Genomic DNA, 19,310 nt, shown 5'->3' with positions numbered 1-19,310 from the left:
GCGGACACAATGTTGCTGCTGCAGATCATCATCTGTTTCATAGCGCAGACGCTCTTCTGCCATATTTATGCAAATCAGACCACGAGTTATACTAGAGTAAAGACTGATGTGACTAATATTTAGTTCCCGATTTCATTCTCGGCGGGGACAAGAAGAAACCTCGGTCATGTTAGCGGCTGTAGTCCGCGCTGCGTTATGAATCATATGACTGCAAGAATTCCCAAACTTCCTGTTCGAGCACAACAGAGTGAAAGCAAGAGAAACACCGAGTCCCGTATTAAAGCAAAGACAGTCACCCAGAAAAGCGTCTTGCTGGTAGGTTACAGAGGGAGAACGCAAAAATATGGATTTTAAGTTATTTCACATGCATTTGTGCAACATATTCATTTTTAAAGCACGTTAGCTATTGCTACAGTAGGCTAACGTTAGATCTCTGTGTGTGTATATTGTACATTTTCATGTTTTATGAATTAATATTGTAAGATTCTGAATAAAAATACTAAAGAGCTTTCACGGAATTCTAAAACATGCTTATCAACGTAAATATGTATTTCGCGACTTTTTAATTTCGATGTATTTTTGTAGAAGCTAATTTATGCATAGCGAAATGTATCGGCGGGTTTACAGTCGATGAAACCTTAAATGTTCGCTACACTTGTTATCGCGAAATCGATATAATATTTTCATTATAATCTAAGTTTGTACAGTAGACCCAAAAAGTAAAATTCATTTTAGCGAATCGGTTCGTTCAAAGTTTTCGCAACAACGAGCCGATTCCTAGACTGATTCACTGAGTCCGACTCCGTACACAGAAGTCCGCTGTGCCCGCGCGTCATTACTTTTCATGTTCTTTTTATGTAGTAAAAGAAATAAACACCGTAGTTCATCACTATATGTTTTATTGTGCCAAATGCTTGCCTACTATAGAGTGATTCGCAATGTGAATCGGTTCAACTGAATCATTAAATAGAACAGACTCAAAAGAACAATTCGCAAATCACTAGTAGAGTGTATGTTGTTGAGTATTCAAAATCTTTTCCACAACGTCCAATTGATTTCGCTGTACAGTACATGTGTTATAAACGAATCACTCATAAATAGCGCTATGCAAGAGTTTTAGCATATAGGCTAAACAGCAATATTTGCAAATGTTTCACTGTGGTTGAGGTGTGTGCCAACGTGGTCATGCTGGGTTGGGTTAGGTTAGGTAATGGCTTTTGTTGATCATGTGATGATCTCAAGGTGTTTTCTTTGTGATAGGAGACAATGTGCATAATCTCTGGAGAATGGAGGAGCTGATAGGAGACAGGGGAGTTGAGGATGAAAGGAGGTTGATAAAAACGCCATCTAATGTCCCAACCAGCAACCAGGAAAATAACGTGCCCACATCCACAGATCAGATCCAGCACAACACGCCATGTTTTGTGTATACCCTGGCTTTTTTCTCGGCTCTGGGTGGATTCTTGTTTGGCTATGATACAGGAGTGGTGTCTGGAGCCATGCTCCTGCTCAAGAGAGAGATGAACCTCAGCTCTCTATGGCAGGAGCTGCTGGTCTCCATCACTGTTGGCGCTGCGGCCCTTTCCGCTTTGACTGGAGGGTATCTCAACGGACTTTTCGGCCGGAGAATCTGCATTCTGCTTGCTAGCTTCATCTTCTCTGCTGGAGGAATCATTTTGAGTGTCGCACATAACAAAGAGGTTCTTCTGTGTGGAAGGCTCACAGTTGGGCTTGGCTTAGGCAAGTCATTCAGTATATAGTATATGTACAACTACCTGAATTCAGTTTGCGTGCCTTATCCTTCTTTTACGTTTTCTGTTTTTTTTTTAGGAATTGCATCTATGACTGTGCCCGTCTACATCGCTGAGGTCTCCCCTTCTCATCTCCGTGGTCAGCTGGTCACCATTAACACTCTGTTTATCACTGGAGGGCAGTTCATAGCCAGCGTGGTGGATGGGGTCTTTAGCTACCTGCCCCATGATGGCTGGAGGTGGGTTAAAATTATTATTATTATTTTTTTTTTTTTTTTTTGCCTCTTAAAACCTTTTATATTAAAAAAAACAAAACAAAAAACAATCTTCTTCTTTTTTAGATGTCAAGGCAACATTTTTAATTTAATAACAGTTTTTTAAATATTTTTAATATTTATATTCTGTTTTATTCCAGCTTTCTTTCACTGAACAAAAAAAAAAAAAAAATTAATAGTTTAGTTAACAATAAAAACATTGGTGCTATTACTTTTCTGAGTGACCAGACTTATTGTCAGAAGACCTTAGCAACTGCATAGGAACACTCTGGCGAATGCCCCAACCCCCCCACAAACCCCTCCAAACAACAACAACGTAGCCATAGGCAATGCCACTCATATTTTCTATTTCAGTTTTTATTAGGAATGCAGTAGCAACTCCTGATCGTAAATTTAGGTAGAGCAGATTCTGGGTCTTAGCGCTAGTTTATGATTAACATTTTGTAAGCTTTATATTCTAATCGCTGAACACATGCTTTACGCGCTCTCGGAATTATCTTAAATAAGAGTTTCCTAGGTAAAAATTGCACATGAACACCCTCCAATTTTGAAAGTTGAATGGGATGAGCTCGTAATCATGACTTCAGAATTGGGAATTATCAAATTTCCGATAGCGCGTGAAGGCAGCATTAGTATTGCCTTAAAGGGATAGGCTAGTTCACCCAAAAATGAAAATTGGCATCATTTACTCACCCTCAAGTTGTTCCAAACCTGTATACATTTTTTTGTTCTGAAGAATGTTTGTACCAAGCAGATCTCGCCCCACATTGACTACCAAAGTAGGGAAAAAAATACTATGGTAGTCAATGGGGGCGAGATCTGCTTGGTTACAAACATTCTTCCAAATATCTTCCTTTGTATACAGCAGAACAAAGAAATTTATACAGGTTTGGAACAACTTGAGGGTGAGTAAATGGTGACAGAATCTTCATTTTTGGGTGAACTATCCCTTTAAAGATTAAGGTTTTTGGATTAAAATATCCAAACCACTATAACAATGTTATATATTTTGTTGACTTGTGTACTTGCATTATCCCAAATGTTTCCAAGAATATTTAATTTCAGAGAAATAAGCCATTTTAACCAGGACATGGACCATGTTATTGGGTGCCTATCAATGACATCATACCCGCGTTACCCTCGATTTCCGGTTTTATTTTGTAACCATGGAAACACCAAACAAAGACACTTTAAAGGGGTCATGAACTGTGTTGTTTTATTGTTTTATAATGTTTCCTGTGGTGCACTTGTTAGATAATGTTAGTATGCTTTTTACATCAAAAATTGACATAATCTACAAATAAAAGGCATTTTTCCTACCCTGATTTTAGCCCTCTGATTTGAACGCTCTGTTTTAAGGGGCGTGTCTGCTGTGAGACTTCAGTGTAAACCCCCACTGCTGTGATTGGCTGACATCTTTCCATTTGAAATATCCAAGTATTACACTCTCTTTTAGCATGTTTTTACTATTACAGCTCTCAAGGTTAACTGATCGTGAAAAGTGCTGCATTACATTTAGATATATGGCATTATATTTAGATTGTGGCATGAAAGGCTGCAGTGATGAACATTGTAGCCGATCACAGACATGTTGTTGAGCATATGAAAGCAGTGATCTCGTCATTGAAACTCAATTTCTGCACACTAACGAATGCTTTCATCATAGCTAACTGTGCAAACGCAATATAACTAAGAGATTCGTTGAATAATACAAGTTTTGTCACGAGTTCAGAACTCAGTCACTGAAACTCGCGCTGTTTGATTGACCGCTCCAGCGTGCTTTGATCGCTTTCTTTATATAATTTAATCACCATTCAAATAACAGATTATTTTCATCTTACTAACAGAAACAACGGGAAGTTGACCATTTAGTCACTGGTTTGATTTACTGACATATAGACAAAGAATATCTGACTGTATGAATCATTACATATCAGATCAGGCATTAGAATTAGCACAGTTACTTACATGTTGTTGCGTTACTGTCGAGTCCATTTTGTGAAAGTCTGTTTGCAAAGCCTGTGCCAAAATGTGAATGATTTACCAAAGTATCCATAGTGAAATACCAAATACTAATAAATAAATCTCAACTGAGACATTCACATTGTTGAAAGTAAATAACCATGTTCCTAGCATAAGGATCCTTTAAAAGGTAATGTTATTTGTGGTCCTGTATCGCTCTCTCTCCTCGTCACCTCACTAACACACCAGTGGGCGGGGCTAACGTTGCAATGATGTAGGCGTTGATTTCTTCTGCGGAAGCGGGGTTTCACCTATGGGCACATTGTAGGATCAGTCGTTCGATGGGCCTGGTGTCAATAAAAGCTTTTATTGGACTAACAAGTAAGTTTTTAGTTCTGAAACTTACAGGATATTCTTGTAGTATGATGACGTCTTATATATCAAAAGCTCAAGGAAAAGTTGATTTCTCGATTCATGACCCCTTTAATATATTACAGTATGTGTTTTATTAGACGTGAGCAACTGTCTGGATACATTCATCGACAGAAAACGAATCATGTTATATAGCTCAACACAGTAAGTCTTATTGTTTAAATCTCGTTTCCTTGATTTACCTCGAGTACCATGTTTTACCATGCCTAATATCGATCTAGCTTACTACAGTGTGCAACAAGTGTCTCATAGCAGCCACCAGGCACACGCACTATAACAACTTTCAACACACAAATGTATCTAATATGATAAAACAGCGCTGGGTTACTCCACGTACACATGACCGGAAGAAGCGGAAGTGGTCGTCTGCTGCATAATAAAAGCTCCGCTGTGCCGTGTGTTGTGCTTGTCTCTCATTAGCAGTCGTTCCAGCAGCCTCGTTCCGCTCCAACAGCTTTCAGCCACATCCTGCTTCATACTACAGTAATGTTAATAAATCTTTAATACATTAGCTCAGTAGTTCTCAAACCTGTCCTGGAGTACTACCAGCCCTGCACATTTTGTTTGTCTCCCTATATCTCACACAGACACACCCAGTCGGTGTATGTCATCAAAGTACTGCGAGAGCGATTCGAAAGCGTATGCGTCTGCTCTCTAATCGCTCTAAGTGCTTTGATGTCATACACCGATCAGTCTGCCTAGCACCGCTTCAAGCCGAACACTCCTACTACTAACTAACTCAACCAGGCCCCGCCCTTCTATTTTGCGTATACCTTGGGTGGGAATTATTTAAATGTATATATGTATTGAATAGTGTGACATGTTCGTTCCTGGAAGAAGACTCAAGACTAATGCAGGCGTTTCAGTGAGTTCAAAAACAGTGCTTCAGACATTCTGTAGGACAAGTACAGTAGAGTTAAAATTGAGATGCAAATGTGTTTCATAAGGACTTTTCGTAATCACTTTTGAATCATTTTTGTGTTTATGTATAGATATATGTTGGGTTTGTCTGTTGTTCCCGCCGCCCTGCAGTTCATGGGATTCCTCTTCCTCCCTGAGAGTCCTCGTTGGCTCCTGCAGAACGGAGATACCCAGAAAGCTCGGCTAGTGCTCAGTCAGATCCGTGGCAGTGTAAATGTGGATGAAGAGTATGAAAGCATACGGAGCAGCATTGAGGAAGAGAGGAAAGATTCTACTGGTGAGATCATGATGACATCACAATGCACACATGGTGCTCTCACATTAAACACTAGATTCAGCGTTTCCAACATCATATAACTAGAAAAAATATCTTACAGTAATATCTTACAGTAAAAATACAGTAAAACAAAATATGGTGAAATATTGTTACAATGTAAAATAACTGTTTTCTAATGTGTATATTTTAAAATGTAATTTATTCCTGTGATCAAGGCTGAACTTACAGCATCATTACACCAGTCAAATGATCCTTCAGAAATCATTTTAATTTGCTGATTTGGTGCTAAATTATTACTAATGGTTCTTATTATTGTCAATGTTGAAAGCATTGTTTTTGCTTTTTAATATTAATGTGGAAACTGATACATTTTTCAGGATTCTTTTATGAATAGAAAGTTAAAAGAATTGTATTTATTTGGAAAAAAAAAAATGTTTTGTAACTAACATTATAAATGTCTTTACTGTCACTTTTTATCAGTTTAATGTGTTCTTGTTGAATATTTTGTTTTTTAGTCTTACTTACCCTATACTTTTGAATGGTAGTGTATTCACGGTTCAGTGTATCAGCATAACTGCAAGAAATTTTTCTTGAGCAGCAAATCAGCATATTAGAATGATTTCTGAAGGATCATGTGACACTGAAGACTGGAGTAATGATACTGAAAATTCAGCTTTGACCACAGGAATAAGTTACACTTAAAAATATCTTCAAATGAAAAGCACTTCACAGCATTTCACAATATTACTGTTTTTATTACTGTTTTTACTGTATTTTTGATCAAATAAATGCACCCTCAGTGAGCAGAAGAGACTTCTTTCAAAAACATGAATAATCTTAATTATTCCAAACTTTTGACCGGTAGTGTAAATGAGAAATACAGCTAAGAGATTCATCCTAAGCAACATGAAGTTCACAAATTAGTCTGAAAGATTCATTAGTGAATCACTCTCTGCTGCATATCAGTACGTCCATAGAAATGTATTTTGAATTTGATGTGAGTAGATTAAAACAATGGCCGGTAACATGCATACTGTATGCCTATCTGAGTGTGGTATAACCATACTTATTAATGAATAATCAGAGTAATGAAAATTGTATGTAAACTGGAGTGAAGAGTTCTGCTTGTGTCATGTAAACATGTAAAGACCTTACTCTGATTATGAGAAATCGCATTATTGGTGCACATGTAAACGTAGTCAGTGTGAATCAAAATTATTTTTATAAAATCCTATCAAGTAATCACAAATAACTAGAATTTCATTTGTAGAAATTGTGTAAACTCTGACAATTTTATAAAACGATGATATAATTTCATTGACTGATGGACTGATTGATTATGTTTTAGGTGGTACAGTGTTGTGGCGTATCCTGACATACGGTCCAACACGTCGTGCTCTAATTGTGGGTTGTGGCCTACAGATGTTCCAGCAGCTCTCGGGAATCAACACGGTCATGTAGGTTACAAGTACACATGACTTTATCAACACTTTATCAGATAAATGTTTCACAGTAGAGTGCTACACTGTTGTTCTCAAGATGTGTTCACATTAGTGAAATTTCAGCAAAAAAGGTCCATTGTCAATAGTGAAGTGATGTATGAAGCACAGCTCACACAGGAGTCACTTTTAAACCAAGCAGCTTTCAGTTGGTGAACACGGAAAATGTGTAACATTGAACACAAGTTTGCACTGATTCCTATTGAAATGACTTGATTTTGCATACGAAATTTTGCAGAGCAGCAGTAAATGTGACCTTAATGCTACTGTATGTTCTGAATAGTGAATTGTCTACTGCTTATTACATACTGTATAGTATACACTGTATACTATTTTAAGGAATCAAATGATCTCATTGAATGCTGCAGGTACTACAGTGCCACCATTATTCAGATGTCTGGAGTGCAGAATGATCAGATGGCCATCTGGCTGGCTGCTGCCACAGCCTTCACCAACTTCCTGTTTACTCTAGTAGGCGTTTGGCTTGTGGAGAGGGTGGGCCGTAGGAAGCTGACTCTAGGCAGCATACTAGGTGAGGATTCAAAAACACAGCCATAGACATGGGTTCTTACCATAGACTGTAAAAACAGATGGGTGACTCATCTCCACTTCCTTTCACTTAATGGAAAAATAAAATAAAATTTATTGGAAAAATAAACACTTGAACATACATCAGCATGATAAGAACTGCCTAGAATGACAGAAACTATCTTTGGAAAAAAATAATTTGAAGTGTAATTGGATTTTTAGTTTGGCTTCCGTCCCATTTGATTACATAGAGAGGGCGGGGTTTATGACCTATACTGCAGCCAAAATGTTTTGGCTTCATTTTTCAGGATGTGTGTGGCACACTTGGTTCTTACTAACAAACTGAAGTATGTAGTAAGGATGGTTTGCTGTGAATTACTCAGGTACTGCTGCAAGTCTGATGGTTCTCGCTGCGGGTTTTCTGCTCTCGGCTCAGGCCTCTCCACCCGTGACCTTTCATTCTAGTGACTCCTCCCTCCACAACTCCACCTGCATTAATTATGGGTGAGTTTTACATATTAGTAGACTAGATTGACCTAAGGATTGTACCTGGATTAGGACTATCCACAAATAAGAAAAAAAAGGCAAGAAATATACCATACAATATGTTTGAAGTTTGAAGAAAACTGCAAAATATTCAGATATATACACATAGTTTGAGAGTGTTACTCCGTGTCCTAACCAGACACAATGCGATTAAGATTCCGACGACAAGCAATTTTTCTTTTCACAGCAGACACGACACGACTACGAGACGTGACAAAATCAATAAAAAAAACACAACCAATCAGAAGAGCTTTTGGGCAGAGTCTCTCTGCAAGTGCACTGCACTCGCAACCAAATGAATAAATCTATAATTAAATTCATAAATATTACACCATTTTACCATTATTAAAAATACATAGTGACTGAAACAATCTTTGTCATAGAGTGTACTTGTTTGTTCACATTGAGTTCACAGTTTGAACATTCTCATTTCCTTACATTTATTTTCAAAATCTGAGGTGAATGTGACACTGTGACAATGTGACTGTATGGCACTTTCAGTATGGTTATAAAGGTCATGCAAAATGATATTCAAACTCACATTAAATTCTTTTAACATTAAATAAAGCACATAATCCGTACCTGAAATTATCATTGCCATACTTTGTGCAGAATGTTGTTGTTCTAGCTGTGACGTCGCAGAAAATAGAAAGTTTCTAAAATAGAATCCCCTGAAAATGTTTCACCATCACGGCTGGTTAAGACAAAAACTGATTAACATTGAAAAGATACCTTTTATCATGTGTCGCTGCGTTGCTTCTGGTTAGAACACCATGTAAGAGACTCATATTATCAACAATACTGAGTCAATTCTGGCACTTTCTCTTTCTAAATGTATGGTAGCAGCAACTTCTCTAATTGGTGGAGTTGTCTTGAGGATTATGGGTAGTGTAGTTCTTCAGCAGGAATTACACTATTAATGGGGTGCGTGTCCTGAAAGCATCGTTAGCCAACTATGGTCACAAGTTCCTTCTTTATTAGCATAGTTCAACGAGTCTGTTTTTCTGAAAACATAGTTCCAACGAATATTCACAAACTGCATCGCAAAGTTTTGTGGTTGGAGCGACAGCTCTCGAGCTGTGGTTAGAAGCATAGTTTCTTGTTTTTATGACATGTGGACTTAATAAATCATTATCTTGAGCAAAATAAGTAAGCTAACATGCAGTACAATCTGTATCTTTTATTTTATTTTATTTACGTCTTTTATTTTGTCAAGAGATTTAAAGCACCGTTTTTGAAGAGTGCGCATGTACGTACATGCTGTAAGACGTAAGAATGAGCCTGTGATTGAATCTGGAAATAAAAAATAACTTTTCTCAAAATAACTGAGAAAAATGAGAATTAGTCCTCAGATGTGATGTCCATAAATTATAGCAAAAAATCTAGCATTAATTTGATCTCAGATTGATTCATTAAAAGAAGTTATTACTCCACCACCTGCATGACATCATTAACCACCGTGGTTGAACAACAAATTTGTAACAATACGGTTTCGGGAAACAGTCGTGACTAGCTAGTTGATTTCTTCAACGATGCATCGCACTATTATAGTTAAGCAGCGAGTTACATCGTTGTACGGGAAACGCACCCCAGTTTTGTAAAAATGTTGAAATCACACTGACTTGTGGCTTCTACTAAACTTAAAGGGATGGAAAAAATGAAAAAATTAAAATTCTGTCATCGTTTTCAAAGTCATACACTTTTGAAATGAAATGAGGGTGAGTGAATGATGACGACAGACTTTTTATTTTGTGTGAACTATGCCTTTAGCTCAGATTTAAATGTAATTGTTTATTATGTGGATTTTTACCATTTAAGAATTCAGTAATTTCCTTTCAGAATTCAAAATTTTCCACAGAATGTTGCACTCTATAAAACTCTGTATCTTGAATGTACTACTTGACATAAATCATGCACTGGTGTGACTGGAGTTTGTTTCTGTGACTGTCTATCCATGAAGGTTCTGTGAATCCTGCATGTTGGATCCAGATTGTGGTTTCTGCTATGGTAAGAATGGCACAGCCGTGGCTGAGTCCTCATGTATGCCTGTAGATGCAGCCAACACTGAGACCGCTGCAGCGGGCAGGTAAAACATCTATGGACATCTCTGCCCTTGTGAAAAAGTAGTGCAGTTTGCACTTAATTGTATTGAATTTGCACATGAAGTGTACTTCAAATCAAATCATATTTAAAAAAAAAAAAAAAAAAAAACTGTACTTGCACTAAAGTGCACTTTATAATAATGTCAAATTAAAAGTAATTTGAAATAATTGTTTAGAGAAAGATTGAAGTGCACTTATTTTAATGTGTTGAGTAACATATTAAAGCACATGTAAAGTACTTGATTATAATTTTATAGTGTTGTAAAAAAAACTGTAGTGTGTTATTTGATATTACATTTCAGTATAGTTTTTAAATGTACTAAATGTATTTTAAATGTACTAAATTGCAAATTGCAACAGCAATTTCAGTATTTTCAAAGTAATTATGAAATTACATATAAATATGTTCTTAAGTGGGTTAAAAAAGCACTCTTAAGTTCAACTTATTACATTTAATATAAATATAAACTAATACATTTTAATTACATTTACATTTCCAATTATAAAAAACATGCAATTTAAGTGTCCAAAAACATTACATTCAGGATACACTTAAGTATTTTTAAAGTATATTATTTCCGTAATAAGTAAAATTTTTTGTAAAGTATACTAAAATGAACTTCTTTTTCACAAGGGTGCATATGATTTATTAAAAGGAATTTAACCTAAATGTTGAATTTCACACATTAACAGTATTATATTGTAGTTTGTTTTAGTTTCATGAAGTCTTGTCTTGTTCATGTCTTATTGAGGTGTTCCAATGGAACACAGGAGAGTGCAGGTATATTCTGGGCTTATAACTACTGCCCAACGTCTTATTCCTGGATTGTTCTGCTGGGTCTCATTCTGTATCTGGCCTTCTTTGCCCCAGGTGAGAGTTCGCTCTGTTCATCTGGAGTTTGTAGTAATTATTAATGCTGTTAAACCCATCTGTAGGCACTGCACTGATGTCAGATTGTGTGTTGGAGTAGGTATGGGTCCTATGCCGTGGACGGTGAACTCTGAGATCTATCCACTGTGGGCTCGGAGTACAGGAAACGCCTGCTCTGCCGGGGTCAACTGGATCTGTAATGTCCTTGTGTCTCTTACCTTCCTCCATGTGGCCCAGTACCTGACATACTACGGTACAACACAGTACACACAAGACACTAAACAAAACAATTATGTACTATAGAGTCCATATACTGTCATGAGCAGCTGGATTCTGTACTCATTGGAATCCAACAACAACGGTCCAATAATGCAATATACCACAAAAACACTAAATTTTAATGAATGCAAACATTTACGAATAATACAAATCTAATTCATTTTTTTTAATCTTCTGAAGAAAGTGTGAGTGATGTTTGCCTGTGCAAAACTTGCAACCACAATCCTAGAGTGCCAGAGCATTGATATGTGCTTGCTAATGCATTTTGAGTGTTTTTAAATGGGTCTTTATTATGTTTTTTTTGTTGGTTTTTTTATACATATTCATTTTTCTTTATTGTGTAATGTTGCTGTTTGGGGGGGGGGTTGGCAGTGTGTTGTTGACTTGTCCAAGAGATTATATTTTTTCCACCCCAAATCTAAACACCCTTTTTGGTCTTCCTATGATGGACAAACATAGAAAACCATGGTTAAAATGTATCTTTACCACTAGGCCTATTCCTCAGCAGTACAACCTCAACCAAGTTGCTAGGGTGTTCTTGGTGTTAGTGGATCATTCATGTCTGTAGCACAGTGCTGTACATACTTAGGTTTGGGGTTTGTTCAGTAGTAGTAGTGATACTTGACTATGTAGACTATTGCCAAAATATGATGGATATTGAAAATATTGCCATATGGTTGCTAGGGGGTTACTATGCAGTTGCTAGGTTGTTCTAGGACATTGTGATGCAATCGCTTGGGTATTCTGGGCGCCTGACAGAGCATTGCTAGGGTTGTTAAAGGATTAGTTCAATTTAAAATGAAAATTACCCCATGATTTACTCAACCTCAAGCCATGCTAGGTGTATATGACTTTCTTCTTTTAGACGAATACAGTCGTAACTTAAGCGATGTACTAATGGTATTACGCTACGCCATGACATACTACCCTACGTCCTACGTTATACGTCACATAAGTTGCGCTTTAGACGTAAGTAGAATCCGTTTGGCCATTTGGTCGGAAGCTAGTTATATACAACGAACGTGTTAAATATGGATATTTTAAAGTGAACGAATCCTTTAAAACATGTCATGCTGTTGCTGAGTTGATCTGTGTGGTTGCTTGGGTGCTCTTGGTGGTTGCTAGGACATTGTGTTACGGTTCTATGTGTATGTCAGGGCATTGCCAAAGTTGCTAAGGTGTTCTAAGTGATTGTAAGCATGTTACAGTGGTGGTCATAATTATTGGCACCCTTGGTAAATATGATCAAAGATGACCATAAAAATAAATCTGCATTGTTTATGCTTTTGATCTTTAATTCATAAAATTAGCAAAAATCTAACCTTTCATTGAAGGAAAAGAATTGAAGATGGAGGGAAAATCACATTATGAAATAAATGTTTTTTTCCAAAACACTTTGGCCACAATTATTGGCACCCCTAGAATTTTTTATGAGTAAAATATCTCTGAAGTATATTCCCATTCATATTTACATTTTTTTTTAGCACACCAGGGTGATCATGAACATGAAATAGTCCAGCCATGACATCCTGTTCCACAGGAGTATAAACATGAGGAAACAGAAAGGCCAAATTCCCTTAATCATTCATCACAATGAGTAAAACCAAAGAATATAGTTCTGATGTGCAGCAAAAGATTGTTGAGCTTCACAAAATAGAAAGTGGCTGTAAGAAAATAGCTAAAGCATTGAAAATATCCATTTCCACCATTAGGGCAATAATTAAGAAGTTCCAATCAACTAAAGATGTTACAAATCTGCCTGGAAGAGGACGTGTGTCTAAATCGTCCTAATGCGCGGTGAGGAGGAGAGTTTGAGTGGCCAAAGACTCTTCAAGGATCACAGTTGGAGAACTGCAGAGATTAGTTGAGTCTTGAGTCTCAGAAAGCCTAAAAAAATGATCAAACAGCACCTACGTCCCCACAAGTTGTTCAGGAGGATTTCAAGAAAAATCCTCTGCTCTCATCCAGAAACAATCTCCAGCATATTCAGTTGTCAGACACGACTGGAACTTCAAACGGGACTGGCATCTACGGTCAGATGAAACTAAAAAAAGAGCTTTTTGGCAGCAAACCCACCAGATGGGTTTGGTGCACACATGGATAAAAAGTACCCCATGCCCCCTGCCATGGCCATCCCAGTCCCCTGACCTGAACCCTACAGAAAATGAGTGGAGTGAACTGAAGAGAAGAAGCACCAACATGGAGCTGGGAATCTGAAGGATCTGGAGAGATTCTGCATGAAAGAATGGTCTCTGATCTCTTGTCAGGTGTTCTCCAAACTCATCAGGCATTATAGAAGACGACTCAGAGCTGTTATCTTGGCAAAAGGAGGTTGCAAAAAGCAAGTAAGGGTGCCAATAATTGTGGCCAACGTGTTTTGGAGAAAAACATTTATTTCATAATGTGATTTTTTTTTTTTCCCCCACTTTCAATTCTTTTCCTTCAATGAAAGGATAGATTTTTGCTAATTTTATGAATTAAAGATCAAAAGGATAAACAATGCAGATTTATTTTTATAGTCATCTTTGATCATATTTACCAAGGGTGCCAAAAATTATGACCACCACTGTATGCATTTTGCTAGGTTGTTCTATATGGTTGATAGGGTGTTCAGATGGTTGCTTGCATGTTGCTTTGTGGTTGCTTGTGTGTTCTAGTTGGATAGATGCTAAGATTGTTCTGGGTGGTTCCTTGCATGTTCTGTGTGGTTGATAGGGTGTTGCTAGACTGCTGCTACAGTGTTTGTGTGGTTGCTAAGCCGTTGCTTTTGGGTTGCTAGGGTGTTCTAGCTGGGTGGTTGCTATGGTGTTCTAAGTGTTTTTAAGCATGCTGTCATCAGCTCTTATGTTGTTTTGAGTAGTTACTATGCAGTTGGTAGGCTGTCCGGGTGGTTGTTAGCTGTTGCTCTGCGGTTGCTTGGGTATTCTAGCTGGGTTGTTGCTAAGGTGATCTGGATGTTTTTAGATATGCTGCTATGCTGTTTTTAAATTATTCTGGGGTGCGTTTCCCAAAGCAAACTATGGTCGCGAGTTCCGTCGTTACCAATAGAGTTCAATGGGACTTACGACCATAGTTGACCAACAATGCTTTCGGGAAATGCACCCATGGGTGGTTACTTGGGTGTACTGTGTGGTCAATAGGGCATTGCTGTCACGTTTTGGGTTTTGAATCACATTTAGGTCATGTGTTTCTCTGTTCTGTTTGGCCATTGGTTCATTGTTTGATTACTCTCAGGTGTTATGTGATTAATCCATGTGTATTTACTGCCCTCTTGTTCCTTTGTTCTTTGTCTAGTTCAAGTCAAGTCATCATTTGATTCTGTTTACTCTGTCACCATTGTTAAATAAAACTGCACTTGGGTTCACATCAACTCTGCTCGCCTTCAGTGGACTATACGTTACAGAAAGCTAGACCCCCTACAATGAACCCAGCAGTTACCCTCCTGCACCTCCAGCAGGGCGATCAGACAATTGAGCAATATGTGGAGGACTTTCTAGAACTCAGACTTTGATGCAGTAGCACTCAAGGACATTTTTTTGCTATGGATTAAACAAACCCATACATCCTAAGCTGCCTGTGGGAAAAATCTTGAGGCTTTTGGGACTGGTATCCAATGTGGCAGGCCCCCCTAATGATGTCAGTCCGTGTGGCTGTGAAAATGTTGCTGTTGGTCTCAGCGCTGCCAAGTTCAGTGGTCCCAAGTCCGGTGGTCTCAGCACTTCCATGTCCGGAGGTCTCAAGTTTGGTAGTCTCAGCACATTCAAGTCCAGTGGTCCCCAGTCTGGTGGTCTCAGCACTTCCAAGCCCGGTGGTCACATGTCTGGTGGTCTCAGCACATCCAAGTCCGGTGATCCCAAATCCACTGGTCCCCAGTCCGGTGGTCCCAAGTCCGGTGGTCCCAGTCTGGTGGTCTCAGCACTTCCAAGTCCGGTGGTCTTAACACATTCAAGTCCGGTGGTCCCAAGTCCAGTGGGTCCCAACTTGGACGCTGCTCACCTTTAGTGGACTGTATGCAATGTTGTTGCTACAGTGGTCGGGTGGTTGCTAGGGTGTTGCTATGCGATTGCTAGGATATTCTAGCTGGGTTGTTGCTAAGGTTTTCTGAGTGTTTTTAGGTATGATTCCATGCAGTTGATAGGACATTGCTACAGTAGTTGCTACAGTGGTTGGGTGGTTACTAGGATGCTGTTTTGGGCTTGCTATGGTGTTCTTGGTGGTTGTTAGTGGATCATTTCATCATAGCACAAACAATGCTGTACACACCAAAGTTTAATACTTAAGTTTAGGAGTTTGTTCAAATCACTAACCTTAATAATAGTAATGATGCTTTACTCGGCAAACACCAAATTGTATACAAACAACTAATAAATAATAAAAGTGTGGTTTATACTTTTATGCAGAATATTGTTGAAATATGTTTAATAAAAAATATTGAATATTTGAATATTTCTTTTGTCCAGGTGCGTTCTTCCTGTACTCCAGTCTGGCTCTGCTGGGCTTTGTGTTTGTGGTGGGCTGTCTGCCGGAGACCAAGGGTCTGCGTTTGGAGGAGATTGAGTCTCTGTTTGGTAGACAACTCTGCAGCTGTGGAGCCAACGGCAGTCAGGGTGTTCATTACATCAGGGTAAAGGGAGGAAACTACCGCTCTGACGAAGACGTTACTGATGACGAATAGATCTTTAGCACAACATTCTGCTCTGTCTTTTCTGATGAGAATGATTCATGGTGTGAGGGATGCTGTGGTTCTCATTCCAGAGATTCAACATTCCAATTGACTCATAGAATAAATACTGATTCAATTTAACTACATCGGTCTTTTATAAACAAATGAGATTTTATGAAGATGTTGTCTGATATTTATGTGGTGATTGTATTTGCACATGTACAGATGAGCAGTGTTAGTGTGTTTACTTAAGTAAAGGATGTTTATGAACAGCAGGACTGACTGGATTTATGAGAACGGGAAGTGAGCTAAGATTGTTATACAAATTATCGCTCTGGAGTGCGATCCATGTGCATATACATTATTAAACTATTGGGAGAAAGAGCAAATAGAGTTTGTTCTTTTCACAGTGTATAGAGCTGTACATCTTCTTGAAATTTTAATTCTAAACTTTGAATATTTTACACAAAAATGAATTATGCACCTTAACTGTTCTTTTTTTCTGAAAAGCCCTCAACTCACATTCTCATATTCAAACTCCTTTTAGACACACATGGTCTAAACCCCATGATTAAAAGAATAATTCAGCCAAAAATGAAAATTCTGCCCCCTTCATGTCATTCCAAACATTTATTTTATTTTTCTTTTTTTTTTTCTTTAAATATTTAGGTTTCCATACAGTGACAGTTTATAGTGACCATGAGCTCCAAAAAGGACAAACAATGCACTATAAAAGCACCATAAAACAAATATGAATAATACATGCATATATATAGTAAACACATAAATAAACATTTATATAAATGAAAATAAAGAAATAGTAATTTAAAATAAAAAATAACAGCAAAGTGGTAAAATAAATAATGGCAGATTTTTCATTTTGGCTGAATTGTGGATGTGGTTTCAGGATGCGGGCACGTAGTGGTGGTGGTGACCAATGATTTTGTGCACTTGGTGTTACATTAGACTGCAGTTAAATGAAACTGGCAGTGTTTGATTTTCCAGCCCCGATTGGAGTTGGGAGTGTTGCATTATTCTACTTTGGAACCAGAGGGCAGAATTTCCTACATATCAGTGAGTATCAGTAAAAAGTTTTTCCACACTCCAGATAACATTAAATACAAAATGTTTATGCATTAAATACTGCATTTTTGCTTCTTATTATTAACTGGGGAACAAGTTTAAAAAAAAGGTCAGTGGTAATTAGAAGATGTTAGTAGAGCTTCAGTCTACTGCTTGTTGTATGGATCAATTCAATTATTGTCAACTCAAATTTTGTTGTTGTTGTTGTTTTTGTTTTTTGTTTTTAAATATTTCTCTGCTGCAGTTGCAGTAATGATGCCCTTGCATGTGGACTTGAAGATTCATTGTTTGGAAATAATCAAGATGTTGTATCATATTTCATTTCTGATACAGATTTTACACTTATTTAAGAGTTTTAATATGCATTTCTTTCCGGTATTACAGAAACATGCTGTGCACAAGTCATTTTTGGTACATGCATGAGTTTGTTAGTACTTATTCTGGTGTTCTCAATAACAGAACGTCTCAATAGTTTAGCCATATTTAATGTGAACAGGAACTGTTTCAGGAATGGCACAAAGGTGTGTGACTGTTCAAGTCTCTATGTTTAGATCAGTGTGCCCAATAATGTGCCTTTTTGTCCTTTGTTATGTACTGTATTTAAATGAAATAAAAAACAATCAAAAAAGCCATTCTTTTAATCTCCTCACATTCTTTGTTCTAGCTCCCTCACAGTCCCACCAGATAGGGTCATGGGGGGGGTCATTGTCTTTCCAGGTGTGAAACATCAATATTCATGATGATTCACACCTCCCCGCATACAGCCTTTCTGACACAAAACATGTCTTACAATTTTTAAATCAATATATTGTTTTATGTGAATGAGTTGACAGGATGGTTTTTACATCAAAGTAAAAATTCTAGGTCCAGTTCCCAGAAGTCTTGTGAACAAATATTCAGTATGGGTTTTATGGCCTTATTTTAGTGACTTAAAGGGTTAGTTCACCAAAAATTCTGTCATTAATTACTCACCCTCATGTCATTCTAAACCCGTAAGACTTTCGTTCATCTTTGGAACACAAATTAAAATCTTTTTAATGAAATCTGAGAGCTTTCTGTTCCTCCCTAGACAGCTGCGCAATTGAAACTTTTGACACTTCAAAAAAAAAAAAAAAAAAAAGATTGTAAAACTAAGCAATATGAATTGAGTGGTTTAGTCCTAATTTAGGCTTTTACTCGCATATAAACATTGATCAGCAAACATAAGCAGAAGCTCAACCGAACCTGAATGATGCGCGAGAACAAACCTCTTCCAGAAGCTCAAACGTGCTGCATAACATGAGAATGAACCTCATTGGTTCTTGCAGAAGCTCAAACGTGCTGCGTAACATGCGAATGAACCTCATTGGTTCTTACAAAAGCTCAAACTTGCTGCGTAACACAAGAATGAACCTCACTGGTTCTTGCAAAAGCTCAAACGTGTTGCGTAACATGAGAATGAACCTCATTGCTTCTTGCAGAAGCTCAAACGTGCTGCGTAACAAGAGAATGAACCTCATTGGTTCTTGCGGATGAGCAAACGTGCTGCATAACATGAGAATGAACCTCATTGGTTCTTGCAGAAGCTCAAATTTGCTGCGTAACATGAGAATGAACCTCACTGGTTCTCGCATGTGTTCAAACATGCTTGAGCTTCCATTTACCACAACTGATGTGTGAGTTGATGAATGTTTACACGTGAATAAAAGCCTAAATTAAATGTTCATCATATAAAGCAAACAAGTCTCTTCAGAAAATTTGGAACAGCTCAATTAATATGGGTTAGTTTTACGATCTCTTTTTGAACTTTTTGAAACGTCAAAGTTTCAATTGCGTAGGCTGTCTATGGAGGGACAGAAAGCTTTCAGATTTCTTTAAAAAGATCTCCATTTGTGTTCCAAAGATGAACGAAAGTCTTACGGGTTTGGACCGACATGAGGGTGAGTAATTAATGATAAAAGGGGGAGATAATGATAACATTTTGGGGAGAACTAACCCTTTAAGTTCCTATGAAGTTGAAATTGCTGCTGATAACTGTGCAATGCTGTGTTTGTTTTCATATGAATAAATATAAATAATTTTAAGGTGGCTGTGTAAGTCTATAACTTAGCAGGTCTTGGTCTCAGCTCTGTCAGGCTGAAA

The 19,310-nt window shown here is 37.7% G+C and overlaps 1 protein-coding gene across 4 annotated transcripts; it reads left to right on the top strand.

Annotated features, from left to right (window-relative positions):
* The first annotated feature begins 17 nt into the window (after positions 1-17).
* On the top strand, positions 18-17,821 carry slc2a13b (solute carrier family 2 member 13b). 4 transcript variants are annotated; one of them, XM_051884547.1, is made up of 13 exons: positions 18-315; positions 1,261-1,740; positions 1,831-1,990; positions 5,413-5,618; positions 6,967-7,075; positions 7,486-7,649; positions 8,029-8,149; positions 10,152-10,277; positions 11,046-11,164; positions 11,265-11,417; positions 15,904-16,067; positions 17,112-17,180; positions 17,434-17,821. In XM_051884547.1, the coding sequence occupies exons 2-13, from the start codon at positions 1,287-1,289 to the stop codon at positions 17,440-17,442; spliced, it is 1,854 nt and encodes a 617-aa protein (XP_051740507.1). In that variant the 5' UTR covers positions 18-315; positions 1,261-1,286; the 3' UTR covers positions 17,443-17,821. The 4 variants fall into 4 exon arrangements, 3 of the variants coding, with proteins under 3 accessions (XP_051740507.1, XP_051740506.1, XP_051740508.1); XR_007928349.1 differs by having other exon boundaries at positions 15,904-17,180; XM_051884546.1 differs by having other exon boundaries at positions 17,112-17,821.
* Positions 17,822-19,310: the final 1,489 nt, after the last annotated feature.

Source organism: Ctenopharyngodon idella, chromosome 24, assembly GCF_019924925.1.
Source record: "Ctenopharyngodon idella isolate HZGC_01 chromosome 24, HZGC01, whole genome shotgun sequence".
NCBI classification, from domain to species: Eukaryota; Metazoa; Chordata; class Actinopteri; order Cypriniformes; family Xenocyprididae; genus Ctenopharyngodon; species Ctenopharyngodon idella.
This window is presented reverse-complemented; position numbering and strand designations above follow the sequence as displayed.

Coding starts and splice junctions, on each gene's coding strand:
- slc2a13b (XM_051884546.1), top strand. CDS start 1,287: ATGGAGGAGCTGATAGGAGACAGGGGAGTTGAGGATGAAAGGAGGTTG. Junction 1,741..1,830: donor CACAGTTGGGCTTGGCTTAG/GCAAGTCATTCA, acceptor TTTTTTTTTTAG/GAATTGCATCTATGACTGTG. Junction 11,418..15,903: donor CCAGTACCTGACATACTACG/GTACAACACAGT, acceptor TCTTTTGTCCAG/GTGCGTTCTTCCTGTACTCC.